Source organism: Peromyscus maniculatus, chromosome 17 (genome assembly GCF_049852395.1).
Source record: "Peromyscus maniculatus bairdii isolate BWxNUB_F1_BW_parent chromosome 17, HU_Pman_BW_mat_3.1, whole genome shotgun sequence".
NCBI lineage: Eukaryota > Metazoa > Chordata > Mammalia > Rodentia > Cricetidae > Peromyscus > Peromyscus maniculatus.
In genome coordinates, this window is record NC_134868.1 from 37225081 (window position 1) to 37240808 (window position 15728).

General features: G+C 43.3%; 1 protein-coding gene across 1 annotated transcript in view; it reads right to left on the reverse strand.

The window, feature by feature from the left end:
• Positions 1-15728, reverse strand: part of LOC107400827 (low-density lipoprotein receptor-related protein 2-like) — a 49964-nt gene that overhangs the window by 26399 nt on the left and 7837 nt on the right. Inside the window, exons 6-13 of the mRNA XM_076553520.1 lie at positions 13489-13608; positions 11313-11438; positions 10544-10747; positions 8249-8417; positions 7779-7947; positions 6713-6938; positions 5455-5580; positions 2587-2811 (exon numbers count right to left, since the gene is read on the reverse strand). Coding sequence (XP_076409635.1) covers positions 2587-2811; positions 5455-5580; positions 6713-6938; positions 7779-7947; positions 8249-8417; positions 10544-10747; positions 11313-11438; positions 13489-13608 — 1365 coding nt within the window. The remainder of the gene's footprint in view (positions 1-2586; positions 2812-5454; positions 5581-6712; positions 6939-7778; positions 7948-8248; positions 8418-10543; positions 10748-11312; positions 11439-13488; positions 13609-15728) is intronic.

Below are 15728 nucleotides of genomic sequence, written 5' to 3' on the forward strand. Positions count from 1 at the left end.
ATCCAAGAATCCAAGAATCATTTTCGAGTACTTATAATAATTATTGAGGTCATCCAAGCCACCCTTTGCGGCACTGATGAGCTAATTCCATTATGTCTTCATCAGTCTGCCTTTGTTTCACTTGTTTATAGAAATGAAAGTGTGAAATAATACTCAAAACTACTCTTCCACAGCTTTACCAGAAAGAGTGTTCAATCTTAGGTTTTTTTTTTTTTTTTAAATCATAGATTGTGTATTATTCATCAGTAAGCTTTACTATAAGCATATGCCGGGGAATATGCACACACATTTCTTTCTCCTATTATGATTTTGCTCCTGTTTTTTTTTTTTAGTCACTGCAACAAGGTATCTGGGGTGGGATAAAAAGTAATGAAAGAAGAGTTTATTCTGGCCCATGGCTTAGTCTACAGCCATTTGTCTCCAGTGCTTCCCGGCCTCTGTGTGGTAAAGCAGGACAAGGTGGCAGAGTGCATGTAGTGGAAACAAAGTGGTTTACCCCACCATGGCCAGGAAGTTGCCAGGGTGAAGATCTTAGCAATGCCACCAGGAAGCCAAGACTTCATGCAACATATAACTGGGTCAAGGGTGGGGCTCATTTCCTATCCAAACTGTAGTACACAGAGAGCCAGATGTTAAACACATCAACTTTGCTGCACATCTACTGGGCATGATAGTGAGAACACAAAGTTAACTACCAAGAGAGTAGATAAACACATGAATGGTGACTCGGGGTGAGGGGGTGGGGTGTCATGGGGGTGGGTATCATGGGGAAAGAAGTACACACAGGGCTTAAGGTGCCACTTGTTGTTCTTCCTTTAGGGTGGGGTCATTCCTTTACTGCATCACAACCTCTCACGGGAGGAACTTCTGTAAGGTTAGGTCAGAATTCTCTCCATATCTGTGAAGTCATTCTTGCCCAAGATCAATGCTCTCTCTCCTCTGTCAGACGCTGCAATTTATAGGAAACACTCATTCTTCTACTGAATGATGGATTTCATCTTTGCCCTTTGCAGACTTGAGGTCTAAAAGCTACTTTCCAAGTTCACAGGATCCTTTTGAATGGAACATTGGTACTTAAAGAGATAGGCTATGAAGTCCTCTCATTTTTTTCACTAAGAATTTTTAACTGGATTTTTTTCTTCACCTCAGTTTTCCACTTTAGCATAAGAGTAATGAACCCAATAGAAAACAATGATATCAGGACATTTAACTGTACTGATGGGTTTAAGGAGGCCACATAATTCATGAACACATCTGGCTAGCAGGAATAATACTGTTGTCTTTGCTATGTTTTTAACAACTGCACCAGTTTGGTTGGATCTTGAATACCCCATTATGGTTCATATGCTAGTGCCTTGATGCCCAGCCTGTGGGATGCTGTGGGACTTTTAATGGATGAGGACCAATGTGAGATAATCAGATAACTGGGAATATGTGTCCTCAAAGTGTCTGTGAGTATCCAGTCCCTTCCTTTTTCTTTCTTTTTCTCTTTGGCCTGGAGGTGAGAATTTGAAGTCTGCAACTCACTTCCCACCCTTGGCATCCAGTACCACTACCAGAGGTCTAAAAACAGTGAGTAAAGTTGAACGGACTAAGGGCTAAAACAAACTTGTTTTCTTACATTCATGCATTATTTGTTCTGTTCGAATTTTCTCTTTACAAATTGATCACCTTGGGCATTTATTATAGTTATGGGAAGCCATCACTGCTCCACAATAGAGCCAGCTCAGATTACACCAGCAGTCCTTGATATAACTGCAACACAGAAGCCAATTAGGATGACCAGCCGGCGGGGAGAAGGTAGCATTTCCAATAAATGGGAAGACATTTGCAATCAGGCAACTCCCAGATAGCTGTTAGGTGCTGTCACGGTTAGTTGTCCTGAATGTTTTCTGACTCGGGCATGAAAAGTTGCTATTCACCAGCCATTGTACTTACCCAGTCCTCTGGGTGTCCTGTACAACCCCAAGGAAAGTGTCAAAGGCACATCTCATAGTGAGACATTAGCCTTAGCACTTGGCAAAGCACACAGGGACAGATGCTCAGAAATCGACTTACTCACCCCAGAGCTCGAGTCTCAGTTCTTTACAAAGGAGACGTTGCCTACATTTAGGCAGAATAAGGGGAGCTTGAGGGTGAGGTGCAGCATTTAGGAGTGTGGGAAGGGAAAGTATATATTGCCATATTAAGAAAATATCTTGCTTTTTCTCTCTGAAATCTGCATTGCAAATGACTTTTAAATTAGAGTATGAAAAATCTGCAATGCAAAACTGAAGAATGAAAGACTTTTTTTTTTTTTTTTCCTATTCTTCCCTGACTTAAGGCCAGGAAAGCAACATTGAAAAAACACAAAACAAAAAAACCAACCCCCCAAAATGAAACAAAACCTCTTCTACCTCTATTTTCCCTGATGGCATTGGTCATGCCTAAGAACAATGGGTCACTAACAGATATCACATTCAACTAGTCATACCTAGTCTTTGGCATGAAAGTACATTCAGATTAGGGACGGATACACTTTTTTGGCCCTACGCATTTTAGAACCAGAAAATAAGGGAAGAAAACAAGATGGCTACCATAGCTCACCTGTATGCTGGGTCCAAATCTCTTGCTTCTGTCCCGAATATCCAACTGAATAAACAAGATGTCCCTGGGCATTTGACCAATAGACGAAGTTCCTTTTCCAATCAATATCCAGTAAGTAGAGGTTCCCAGCATGCTCCTCAACTAGAGTTCTCTCTACAGCGGTTCCCATAGAGCTGACTTTCAACAGGTATAGACGTTTGCCAGAAGAAAACACAACTTTTAATTCTACGAAGGGAAGGGAGAGATTTGCTATTTGACCATTTATCAGATGAATCCTGGGTTCCCTTCTGAGAGTAGCCTCATCTCAAGCTCAGGCACCCTTATGAATGTCTTACATCCCTGCCTCTGCAGCACATGACCACGTGATCACGTGACTACCATAGCCTCTAAAGACATAGGTTGTTTGGGCAAATGACAGTGTTACTTAGCTGTCCTGAGGCATTGGATATTTCTGGTTTTCCACAGAAGGGAAAGGCCAAATCACTGGGATGCTGCACTCCTTGACTTAATAATGTCTTGATACTAGAGATTTGTTTGTTTGTTTGTTTTTTTCTTTCTTTCTTCCCAGAGACAGGGTTTCTCTGTGCAGTCCTGACTGTCCTAGAACTCACTCTGTAGACCAGGCTGGCCTCGAGCTCAGACACCTGACTGTCTCTGCTTCCAGAGTGCTGGGCTTAAAGGTGTGCATCATCGCTGCCCAGTTACTAAAGAATTTTTTAATGCTTTTCTCTTATTCAAAAAAAAATTGAGTATGTGGGTTTAACAGCACACAATATATAATGCTAAAAATTGAATCTGAGCTGATTACTTAGCAACTACAGCTTATTCCACCCTGGTTTAATTTAAAGCTGGCCCTGTGAACTGTGTTTTTAAAAATAAGTTGGAGCACAAACATATTTACATGATTTATTCTTCTTAAAACTTTTATCCAATCATGATGGGGAAACCCACAGAGACAGCTGGCCTTATCCTCTTTGAGAAGTGGAGGAGAGGTAAGGTGGGGTGTGGGGGAGAGGGAGGAAGAGAGGGAGAGGGAACTATGGTTGGAATGTAAAGTGAAAAAAAAAATTTTTTAAATAAAAATTTAAAAAAATTTCATGTTCTAGTTTTAAAAGCCACATAGGTTGGGTAGAAGTAGTCAATAGATGGTATAGACTTAAATATCTTGGCAATAAAACAGCAATGTGGAGAATTTGTGTTAACAATACCAGACTAAAACAGTGTCCAAGCAGAGACTCTGCTTAAAAAATGAAATTAGGATATGTAATAGGGATCATAGGAGACATTTCTTCTATTAATTTACTTATAAAATTTTCATGTAAACCTGAATTATACTTGCTATTTTATGCCTTAAAAATCCAATTCAACTGTCCAGTAATAGATGAACTATATACAAAAAATCCAATCCACCTTTCCAGTAATACATGAACTATATACATGAAGTAGAATATCACTTATCCTTCAGAAGGAATCGTGAGGAGTGAAAAGACTCGGCGGGTACAAGTGTGCCTGGCATGCAAGCCTGAGAGTCTGAGTTCCATCCCTGTGGCCCACAGAAAGGTGGAGGGACAGAACCAGCTCACCAACCTGTCCTCTGATGGGCACACGCACATGGCAGTGCACATACGCTCCTTCTCACAATGTAACAAACAAAACTGAAAAATAAATAGGACGAAGTCAGGAGTTGTGGGGCACACTGGTGATCACAACACTCAGGAAGCCGAGGCACAAAGATTGGGAGTTTGGGGCCAGCACAAGCCTCAGAGTAAATGCAAAGCCACCCCAGATTGGATGTCCAGACCTGTTTAAAAAGTCCAAAGGGTGTGTGTATGAGATTCGATCACATGCTAGAACATAGAGTTATAACATTGTAATGGCTCGTTTTGTGTGTCAACTTGACACAAGCCGGAGTCACCAGAGAGGAAAGACCCTCAGTTGAGGAAATGCCTCCACGAGAGAGTGAGCAATGGGGGAGGGTCCAGCCATTGGTGGGTGGGGCCAGCCCTGGGCTGCTGGTCTTGGGTTCTATAAGAAAGCAGGCTGAGCAAGCCATGGGAAGCAAGCCAGTAAGCAGCACCCCTCCATGACCTCTGCATCAGCTCCCGCCTCCTGGTTCCTGCCCTGTTTGAGTTCCTGTCCTGACTTCCTTTGATGATGAACAGCAAAATGGAAATGTAAGCCAAATAAACCCTTTCCTCCCCAACTTGTTTTTGGTCGTGGTATTTTATCACAGCAATAGAAACCCTAACTAAGACAAGCATCAAAGATGCTATTCTAACTGAACTACACCAGGGTCAAATATCCTACAACTGCACCAAATATGGTTCCTAGAAGAGGCAAGTCCACACAGTCAGAAAATAAAATGGTGATTGGCAGGGGAAAGTGAGTAGAATTAATGTTGAAGTTGCAAAGAGTATCATTTGGGAAGATGAAGAAGTTCTGACATGGATCTTGGTGGAGGTTGCACAGAAACATGAAAGCATCTCATGTCACCATACAATTAAAAATGGTTAAACGTTAGGTTTTTGTTAAGTAGTTTAGCACTATCACAAAACTAAATCTAGGGGACCGGGAATGGAGGGGCACACCTTTAATCCCAGCGCTTGGGAGGCAGGGTCAGGAAGAACTCTGTGATTTTTAAGACCTGTCTAGTCTATTTAGTGAGTTCTTTGTCATTCAGGGATGCACAGTGAGACCCGATCTCAAAACAATCAAACAGAAATGGAATCAAGTTGTTTTGACAACAAACTGGTCATCAACGGAGCTTGTTGGAACAGAGCGGTTGATTCAGAAACGGAATCTGCCTTATGTCCAGGCTAACCTGGAGCAAGTCTTCTTGAACTGCACCCATGTCACCAGGGAACTTACCGCTGCATGTACCAGAAGGTAAAAGAAACAGTCCCTCTGGACAGACACACTTGTAGCCCTTGGGATGGATGGGGGACAGGAGGCACAGGTGACTGCAAGAACCTGGAACACACACGGAGTGTCTGCCTGTTTAAACGGAACCAAGAGACATCATTTCAGGTTCTCTGTCCAAACCGTTCAAAACTCAGTAGCGAAGAAGTAAGATGGTCTACCTTAAGACCTTTGAACTATGCTGGTCTACTGATTGGCTGTCAGACAAGTGTCCATGTGTCTTACAATAGGGCCAACAAACTTCAACCAACCGCACCCGCTCCCTTGGAGTTTAGGCAGAATGAGTATCCCATTGGTTTACTGGGGGACTCCCTTACAGGGATCTGTATTCTCCACCATGGTTAGTTTCTAAGACACACTTAGCATGGTGTGGTGATGCATGCCTTTGATCCCAGCACTCAGGAGGCAGAGGTGTGAGTACAAGACCAGCCTTGTCTACACACTGAGTTCCAGGACAGCCGGAACTACATAAAGAGACCTTGTCTCATAAAAAACAAAAAATAAAAATAAATAAAAAGACACATTACACAGCAGCATCTGAGTTGACTATGATGTACAATTCATGTTAACAAAGGCTTTTAATTCTTCCCTGGTGAAGTTCTGATTTCCGTCTAGAAGCCAGATACCAGGCTTTGTTCCATTTCCCCTTATTAGTCCATACATCATTGGTTATAATCCCCACCCTCTGTGGACAGCTTATGTGTTCTTTTTCTTAATTATTTTTTAAGATTTACTTATGTTATTACTTTTTGTGTATAAGTGTTTTGCCCACATGTATGCATGTGCACCATATATGTGCCTGGTGCCTGAGGAGGTCAGAAGAGGGCATTGGATCCCCTTCATGTTGGAGTTACAGACAGTTGTGAGCCACAAATCAGGTGATGAGGATTGAACTTGGGCCCTCTGGAAGAGCAGCTGGTGCTCTTAACTGCTGAGCCAACTCTCCAGCCCAGAGCTTATATTTTCAATGGCCCAGATCCTAAAAAGTCCAGCAGACGCTCTAGTCAGGGACAGGGCACTGGATTTGGAATGAGCTTCCCCATGGTGCCTTTGATCTGCTCCCCATACTTACAAGTCCTATGTACAACTGGAAGGAGAAGAGACTAGAACACATCCCTGCCTCAAAACAGCAAGTTTCGACCATGGGCTGAAGTCTCATCTTGGGCGGTTGCCATCTCAGCAATTCAGAAGCAAGTGGTTCACTTACTCTTGGGTTGCTGGGACTTGTGGAGGACTGAGAGGGCAGACACAGAGGCACGGAGCAACACCTCTCTCTCCTTTGGACTGCTGGGTGAGGTACGAATCAGTTGAGTTTGGTTTGCCCAGAAGAAAGCGTTCTCAAACACAGCCAAGCCAACGGGGTCTTCATCTTCCACAAATATCCCAGGAAAGGCGTACCTCCCACTGCCATCCACTTTCATTGTCTCTATGGACTGAAGGATTAGAGTCCTGTGAGTTAGAGATAGCATCAGCCAGCGCTGCTGATGTGACTGTCACCAGGGATTCCTGGACACTGATTAAATATCCCCGTGACATCAAGGCGATAGGGAGGAATTCATCTAAGATTGTGGAGTCTACGGTCGAAGTCAGTACAACTGAGTGGTTCTCGTTCAGACTTTAGTTACTATCCCAGGTGCTCTACATCCAGACATGGTACCAATGCTATTCGCTCTGTCCTCTGATTGCTGCAAAAGGTGGGTGTTTTATGTACTCCCAGAGAGAGCGATGAATGCTCACAGAAGCATCCTAATCAGCCTAAAATCACAACGAGGAAATGAGACTTGAAAATGTGGATCACCAGACTGGGAGCCTCTGCTTTTAGTCACTATGTCATAATGACCTTTTCGCTTGTCACTTCCCAAATTGGGATGTTATAAACTGCAACATTAGGCCTTGGAAATCTGAGTACAGGGCTCCAAAGTGCCTAAGTAACCATACGCTTCTATGGAAGTTCCCAGAAATCTTAAAAAAAACATCTTGTATCATGGGTACAACATAAATCATAACCTTTATAACTGCAGAAATTTAGCACTGTTGGGCTATAGAGTACATAAAAAAGAAGAAGAAAAGCACACCCAGTCTCCCAAGCTGTTGGGACAGTCTGCTCTACTCAAAGACGCTCTGCAATTAAACCTTGCCTTTCTTGTTTTTGCAACACAAATTACTTTGTGAAGTTAATGCTAGACACAGAGAAGAGTGTGCATATCTATAGACCCATTCCCGACTCCTAGCAAAAAGAGAGTCCCCATTTCTTCCGGGCCTATCTATAGTACCTCTTTAAAGCCACGGATCCAGTAGAGTCTGCCAGTCACGTGGTCCAGTGTCAGTCCTAAAGGCTCCTCTGTGGTCACCACTGCCAGTACCTTTCTGTCAGAGCCATCCATTCCTGCGGTCTCAACGGTCTTCACTCCATTCTTGCCTCGATTTACCCAATACAAATACCTGCAAGCAGCAGGAATACACGGTTTTCAAAAATGCCCTCACGTGCGCACACATACTCTTCTTAACAACCCCCTTAGCTCTCTCCAGTGAGCTTTGTCTCTGTCCTGCTACCCAAAGCTGCGGAGCTCAGCTCCCATGTTCATCAGGCGGGGAAAGTTGGGCTGCACGAAATTCAGTCTAATATGTACAAATAAGAATGTTGTGGCACAAATGAAATCTTAAGGCTGGCGTGCGTTCTTCGTAAGTATGTAAAGTGCCAAGAGATTTCGGGGGTACATGCCAAGAGAATCACTCCACTTACTTCTTTGCAGGAAACACCACTAGCTCCTCTGGCACGAGATCCTTTTCCAAGATTTTGACGTAGCCTCTGCCATCAATTAAGCCAGCACAGATGACCCTCGCAGAGCTACTAGCCCAGTACAAGTGTCCCGTGAACCAGTCCAGAGAAATACTGCTCACGGGAGGAAGTTCTGCTGACAGGAGACAGAGTTACGCCTGCAGTTTCCCATGCCTGTGCTTACCTTGAAAACAGTCTTGGACACGACTCTTCAACAACTGATTTGGCTCTATACGATGGGGCAGAGAGGATGCAGGGAATAACGGCCAGGGGTATTCCATGGAGTCTCTAACATGCATGGAGGACCCAAGGAGAAGCACAAGCAAAGAATGAGAGTGTGTGGCCTCAGCTCAGACACTGGTCACCCCAGAGGGCTCTGGGAGTCACTCTGTCTGCCACCATGCTTGCTGCGCCATGCTCTTCTTCATTGTGCCACCTGGTTAATCCCCACCCTTACCTAGTGAGACATATTCTGGCTAGTGTCCTTATCTTAGAGAGGCAGGCCAAGGGAGTTAAGACCTGGGTTCAAATACCTAGTGATGGGAAGGCTCTGGCTTAAGGCTACATCCCAAGATTTATATACTTCTTAAAAGCACTCTCTGAGAGGACCCTAAGAGGGACATGCATGGATTGACCCAGGAAGGAGAAAGGGTTAAGATCTTCTGGGTAAACTCAGAGGGAAAAGTAGAGGGGAGGGGATGGGAGTTGGGAACATGAGGGTTCAAGATGGCCAAGTTCGGGGAGGGATGGAGAAAGAGTGCAATGAAAGAGATATCTTGACAGAGTGAACCATTAAGGCATTAGGGAGAAATATGAAACTAGGGAAATCACCAAGAACTCAAAAGGATATCGCCAGCTAAGAGTCATAGCAATGGGGGCTGGAGAGATGGCTCAGAGGTTAAGAGCACCGACTGCTCTTCCAAAGGTCCTGAGTTCAATTCCCAGCAACCACATGGTGGCTCACAACCATCTGTAATGAGATCTGGCGCCCTCTTCTGTATACATAATAAATAAATAAATCTTTAAAAAAAAAAAAAAAAGAGTCATAGCAATGGCGGACAGGGTGCTTGAATTAGCTTTCCCCTGCACTCAGATTGGTGTCCACTCTAATTGTTATCATTGAACCTGCACCCAGTGACTGATGGAAGCAGATGCAGAGACCCACAGCCAAGCACTGGGCTGAGCTCCTGGAGTTCAGTTGAAGAGATGGAGGAGGGATTACAAGAGCAAGAGATGGAGGAGGGGTCAGGATCATGATGGGGAAAACCACAAAAATAGCTGATCCAAGCTATTGGGAGCTCAGGGACTCTGGACTGATAGCTGGGGAGCCTGCATGGGACTGAACTAGGCCCTCTGAATGTGGATGACAGTTGTGTGTCTTGATGTGTTTGTGGGTCCCCTGACAATGAGACCAGGATTATCCCAGGTACACAAACTGGCTTTTTAGAGCCCATTTCCTATGGTACAATGCCTTACTCAGCCATGATGGTGGGGGGCGGGGTAGGGGAGCTTGTTCCTGCCCCAACTTGGTATGCCAGACTGTGTTGACTACCCAAGGGAGGCCTTACCCCCTATGAGGAGTGGATGGGGGTGGGATGAGGGGGAGGTGGAAGGGAGTGGAAGAAAGCGAGGGAGGGGGAAGAGGGGTTGGTATGCAAAAAAAAATTTAAATAAAAAAGCACTCTCATGCACATAACAAGCAATGTTCTATGATGCTCTTATTGAGTCAGCCCACCACATATGTGTCTCACATTGGGATTTTATATATTCTTACGCTTCATAACAGATAAGTCATAAAAGCTTGCCCATCTATGGATATAGATCAGATATAGGTATAGATACTTCTTACAGTATGCTTAAATAAAGTTGTGAGTTGAACATGGGATGTATCACAAAGAGCCAATAGGTTAAAGGCTTGGTTCCCTTTGGTCCCCTAATACCTTGTGAGCATTATTGTTTGCAGGTGGTAGAAACCTTTCAATGAGGGGTCTAATATGATGTTTTAGTTCATTGGGAGGGTCCACTTGAAGGTAAATATAGGATGATGTTCTTGTCCTCTCTCCCTTTGCTTCCCAGCTGTCATGGAGTAAGCAGCTTTCTCCCCTACACTTCCACCATGATATGCGGCTAATTGACCACCCCAAAAAATTTGAACTCAAAAAAAAACTTTTCTCTTATTTAAGGTGGGCAATCCCAGGGATTTTGTATCAGTAACATAAGAAGCTATAAGAAGTTAAATGTTAATGCCAAAGAACATACCTGGGTAGAGGGGAACAGAGTTCGGCTTCCCAAAGGTGAACACATTCAAGACTTTATCTACCCAAAAGTACATGTTTCTGTTCAGGTCATAAGCAACAGAACTGGGCCTTGATTTTACAGGGATCAGCATCTCATAGACACCTGTTCTTCGGTGCAGGATACCAAGTTCTTTATCTGCTGCTATGAGAATTTTAACATCATCATCTGCAGTAGAAGGAAGATAGTAACAAATTATTCTGGAGCTTTCTTTTACATCCTTCCCTTTAACTACAGTTGTTATTCCTTCTTCTATACCTAAGTCTGCTTATTCCTAAAGCACAGGCTGAGCACACTTCGAGGAGATTTGTGAGCTGTCTTGGTGCCTCCTTTCCCTAATCCCAGAACTTTAAAGCTAATTGTTGGAACATTCTTGCCTTACTTGATTTCAGATTCAGTTGCTCACCTAGACAGAACTCTAACACATGCTTGTCACATAGTAGTCACATGTGAGAAGCCCCGAGGTAAAGGAGCATGGGTCAAATTAAAACTCAACTGGTTGATTATCTGAAGCACCTAATTCTATTGCCTGCAGAGTACCTATGTCATCTTAAAGACACTCAATGCAATTGACATTCTAGTTAGGCAATGTCTATCACAGTAGCAGCTTCTTTGGAATGAAAAGCATCACATCTAGTACTAACCCTTAAAATAAATAATCAGGGTCACTTTCCTCTATAATTACTGTTAAGAACAGAGCAGAAACTGGGCTTGCTTTGATTATAGAACTCACCTGTAACTCGACAGTCTGTGCCATTGTAGAGCTGATGACCTTGAATACAGCCACAGGAATAAGAGCCCGGTGTGTTCTGACATAGTTGGCTACAAGGACCATATGCCAGAGAGCACTCGTCTACATCTGATGACAGAGAGTCCTAAGTTAGAAATGACTCAGGAATTAGAGCTTCAGTATTTTGGTGCACAAGAGTTACTGACTCACTACGGAGTTCCCATTTGTGTGGATATAAATTAGCAGAAGCTTCAGGACAGGGAACCCTGATGTTTGGCTGGCATGAAACACAATTTGTGTGAATCCAGCAACATTCTTAGGCTAGACATCTGCCAGTCACATCAGAATCTGTTTCGGAATGACAGGTGTCAGGGCCTAGAGTTCACTATTCATGCCACAGAATGTTTCATCTAAGAGGATGGAGAAGGACATGTTCACAGACATGATAACAAACTGAGCTAAGGTACAATTGGTTTGCAGAGCCTATGGTCACAAACTAAGCTTGGTGACACTCACCCATTAACCTAGTACTGGGGAGACAGAAACAGGAAAATCAGGAGTTCGAGTTCATGTTCAACTACTTTGTAAGTTCAATTCTATCCCGTACTACATGAGACAAATAGAACTCTTCATCAGCTAAACGACAACACTGTGAGAGATTTATGTATCTGTAATAGGAAGGAAAATGGTTCCCTGGGGGATGTTTTAGGAAAACATTATTCCTCCTAAACCACACAAACCTAGGTCATAATGCTTTTCAGTCCCATTGATGCATAGCTACAGTCAAGCTCATAACCAGCCAAGCCTTGCCATGAATCAGAACCCAAAAAGTATGTAGCAACTCTACCTGGATGCTTCTGAGGGCCATGACCAGCTTCTAATTAAGAATTAATAAATCTAATAACAAAGTATTGGTTTAATTTAAACAATAAGATGAATTAAGTTTAATTACTACAATCTATTTGATTTTAATTATAAGTAATGAACTTCAAAGTAGGTTCATAACATCTCTTGATGACATCTTAATATAAAAGCCATTGTAGGACATGATTTGAAAGTTTCTATATAGCCTTCTCAGGCGGGTAGGCCTGCAGGTCCATCATGAAGAAAAGTCTCAGTATAGCGATACAGCTCAGAGCAGAGCTCAGCCTATCTTGCATGTGAACACATTCAACACAGCAGATCCTCTATTCTTGTGTTACATTTCAACCTAAATTATCATCCTGTATTTATAGATAGGTGTTACAGGTTACCAGTCATATGTTTTTCATATTATTAAGAATAATGAGGACATGTAAATTATAATTTAGTCATCCTGTTCCATAATCCCATTTTACAAAAGAGAGAAATGAAAACTGAGGGCTGAATGGCCTGGAGAAGGTCAGCTAAAAGGGACAAGTGAATTTAAAAAAATACAACATACTTTAAGTCCACAATCTGTCCAGCCTTGGTTGCAGAGACCTGGGGATTGGCCATGAAGTAACAAGGATATTTGTTCAAGGACAGAAATTCTGTGAACTCCATAAGGTAGGACACTACACTTAGTACTTTGTCTTTGGTCAATATTTGGCTTGTAATTCCCACAAACTAGAATAATAATTAGAATCGACAAGGAAATTAGAATTTTGTTCCTGGTGGAAATACGTGTGCTCCAACCATTCCACGGGGGTTCAAATTTATATTCCTACAGCAATAGCCATGCTAGTGTTGTTCACGATCACACACACACACACACACACACACACACACACACACACACATACACACAAGCAGAAACAACCTAAATGCACCATTAATGGCGAAATAGGTAAAATTCAGTACAAACATAAATAAGCATAAGATAGAATTACATTCAATCTTTAAAAGGAAGGGAACACTGACACATAGATGAACTCCAGAGATATATGACACACAAAAGGACAATATGTGACCCCACTTCTGTGGCGGGCCGTAGAATACACAAATTCACAGAGGGGCATAGGGAGTTATTGTTACATAGACAGAGAATTTCTGTTTGGAATGATGAAAAGATTGAGAAATGCATGGTGGTGACAGATGTACATTATAAATGTAAACATCAACAACAGGACAATTAAAACAGCTAAAATGCTAAAAATGCATGTGTACATGTCGCCACGATAAGAATGTTTCTAAAGAATGAGCCCAGGTGAGCTCTGACCTCCACAGCTCCATCCATCAGGCTGTAACTGCCACCCTGATGTGCAGGAACACTGGACACCCCAGGGGGTATCACGGCATGGCCCCTCACAGCCACCATTCAGCAAGGAACAGTTTTTACCTGTAGGGACAAGGCAGCAGTCAAAACAACTGAACTCAGTGGAGATTAACGCTTTATAAACCATGTTGTATCATGCACCTTCTGTGCTGGGTGAGGAACAGATGACCACTTGAGACAACCTTTGACCCTGTCCTCTCACCTGGGAGTATGGGGCTGAGAAAGATAAGAAACCCAGGGGTAGGGCAGCAGCATTTCTTTCCAAACTACCAGGTAGACAATTTCAAGTGCCGGTGTATTTATTGTCCTTCTATAGAAAATCCAGGACCTTATTATGTGTTTCCTGTGGGGCCCATGGGTAATGAGGACATTTGGCCTTGTATAGTCTATTTATGAATACAATGAGTTATCTATGTCAGACTCCAAACCTACACTCGGTTTGGTCATTAGTGCTTTGAGTTACTCTTACTTGTGTTCCTATAGGATCAAGTTTCTTCAGAAGCCTTTAGGGGAGTCTTTAGGAGCATGGGGATAGGAGTCAGATGGCAAAAATGACTTAAGGTGAGATGCCCACTTTCCCTTCTTGTCCTGGCTGGTTTTGTGGGTCAATTGACACAAGCTAGAATCATCAAGAAGGAGCCTCAGCTGAGGAAATGCTTCCATGAGATCAAGCTGTAAGGCGTTTGTTTGTTTGTTTTTTGTGTTTTATTTTTTTTCAATTAGTGACCAGTTGGGGAGGGCCCACTGTGAGTAGTGCCATCCCTGGGCTGTTGGTCCTGGGTTCTATTAAAAAACAAAAGCAGACTGAGCAAACCAGGGGAAGTAAGCCAGTAAGCAGCTCCCCTCCATGGCCTCTGCATCAGCTCCTGTCTCCAGGTTCCTGTCCCGACTTCCTTTGGTGATGAACAACGATGTGGAAATATAAACTGACTAAACCCTTTCCTCCCCAACTTGCTCTTTGGTCATGGTGTTTCATCACAGCCATAGAAACCCTAAGGAGACACTTCTCTAGCAGAGCCAGTAGGGATTCCTCTAGTGAAAATCAGAAGGTTAAAAAGTCAGTTACAGCCAGGTGATGGTGGCACGTGCCTTCAATCCCAGCACTCAGAAGGCAAATTTCTGTGTTCAAGGCCAGCCTAGCAGTCTACAGATTAAGTTTCAAGATAGCCAGGGCTACACAGAGAAACCCTGTCTTGAAAGAAAAAAAAAATCAGAGTTACTTTTCAATAACCTCTCTCCTCACCAGAAAACATGCTTTCTGAGATTTTTCCTCAGTTAAATCCTTGGGGAATTCTATTTTACTTTTTCTTAAACAAATTGATTCATTCCTCCCTGAGACATTTGCCAAATGGTTTCTATTGCTTCCACTGGTTTGGGGGTTTCCTTGTACTGGAGCTGCAGAGCTGTGTTGGGTCATATAAAATGCCCAAGCTGAAAGCCGAACACAAGCAGTTGTGTGTACCAGGCTCAGCAAAGGTTCTCCAGAGAGGGATCTCTAGATAGGTGAAGTCTGAGGATGTTGCTACGGATGGCTGAGTCTCAGCCGAGGGTATGGCGCTTGTTGTGACATGGATAATACCAGCCTTAGAGGGTACACTCCTGGTTTTATCCCAGGCTTTAGAAGCAGTATAGTATTTAGATTTTTTTTTTTTTTTTTTTTTTTGCTAACCCAAGCTACAAAGTGAAAATAGCTTTTGAATTTTTTGCAAGGTAGGGGATTTTGCTCATATTCACAAGACCAAACCTAGGACCTCTAATGTAATAAATGAAATGCAATGTAGTGAAATGTAAGGGACAAAGGCAATTGCCTGTGTATGACTTTCACTTTAAGCATACTCTCAAGGAGTCGGCCCCGATGATAACTGCTAGGGTTGGGATCTGAAATGTCACCTACAGGCTCCCGTGTTCGAACGTGTGCTCCCTAGATAATGGTGCTATTTTAGGAAGCGTGGGACCTTTGGGACATGGGAACTAGGTAGCAGAAGTGGGCCAGTGGGGGCAGGTCTTTTACGGTTACAGCTCCACCCCATTTCTCTGCATCCCCTTCTTCAGAGAGGAGAAAAGCAGCAACCACACACCCATGATGCCCTGGGACGACCCGCCTCACCCCGCCTCTGACTGCCAGCCCCAATCCTCCCTCCCCCGATTGCTTCTGTCAGGGATTTTGGCACAGCCAGGCGAGT